Here is a 718-nt window from a genome sequence, read left to right as displayed (position 1 = left end):
AGGGGCAGGGCTGGGGCTGCCCAGGCTGGGCAACGAGGAGTCTGGCGAGGGGGTCGGGGTGCCTGTGCCAGGGGCTGGGGTGGGGAGGGGGCTATGACTGCAAAGGGGCGGCTCAAGGGAGCTATTTAAAATGACAGCTAGCCAGTTTGGCCCAGTGGATAGAGCGCCGGACCGAGGACTGAAGGGTCCCGGGTTCGATTCCAGTCAAGGGCATGTGCCTCAGTTGCAGGGGTTGCAGGTCGACCCCCAATTTTGGTGGTAATTGCACGAACCTACACCCGTGTTCAAGTTCATAACAACACGTGCAACACACCGAGTCCATTTTCCTTTTTCAAAGATTTTTTTTTTTTTTTCATAAACAGGCGGGGGCTCCCTCTAGCTGTGGGTGGGAAATGGACCGCAGGGGCAGGTGGAAACAGAGGGGCTGAGGCGACCCATGAGAAGCTGATGTGGGCGGAAGGGCTTCAAGCTGCAGGAATGGGGGCTGTGCTCCCAGGGCGGGAGGGGCCGGGGGGAGGCCCTTTGAGGAATGTGAAGGGCACCTGCCTTGCCTGTTGCCTCCCCAGGCCCAGCACGGCCCCTGCCTGGGGCGCCTGCACCATCCCGCAGCTCCGTGCCTGTGCTCCGCGCCTTTGGGGTCACCGATGAGGGCGTCTCTGTCTGCTGCCACATCCACGGCTTCGCCCCCTATTTCTACACCCCAGCGCCCCCGGGTGAG

General features: G+C 62.0%; 1 protein-coding gene across 1 annotated transcript in view; it reads left to right on the top strand.

Annotated features, from left to right (window-relative positions):
• POLD1 (polymerase (DNA directed), delta 1, catalytic subunit) overlaps positions 1-718 on the top strand; it is a 31185-nt gene that overhangs the window by 8958 nt on the left and 21509 nt on the right. Inside the window, exon 3 of the mRNA XM_015563999.1 lies at positions 538-713. Within this exon, the coding sequence (XP_015419485.1) occupies positions 538-713 (176 nt within the window). The remainder of the gene's footprint in view (positions 1-537; positions 714-718) is intronic.

Source organism: Myotis davidii, unplaced genomic scaffold, assembly GCF_000327345.1.
Source record: "Myotis davidii unplaced genomic scaffold, ASM32734v1 scaffold358, whole genome shotgun sequence".
Taxonomy (NCBI): domain Eukaryota; kingdom Metazoa; phylum Chordata; class Mammalia; order Chiroptera; family Vespertilionidae; genus Myotis; species Myotis davidii.
Note: the sequence above shows the minus strand (reverse complement) of the source record. Positions and strands in the feature narration are given on the sequence as shown.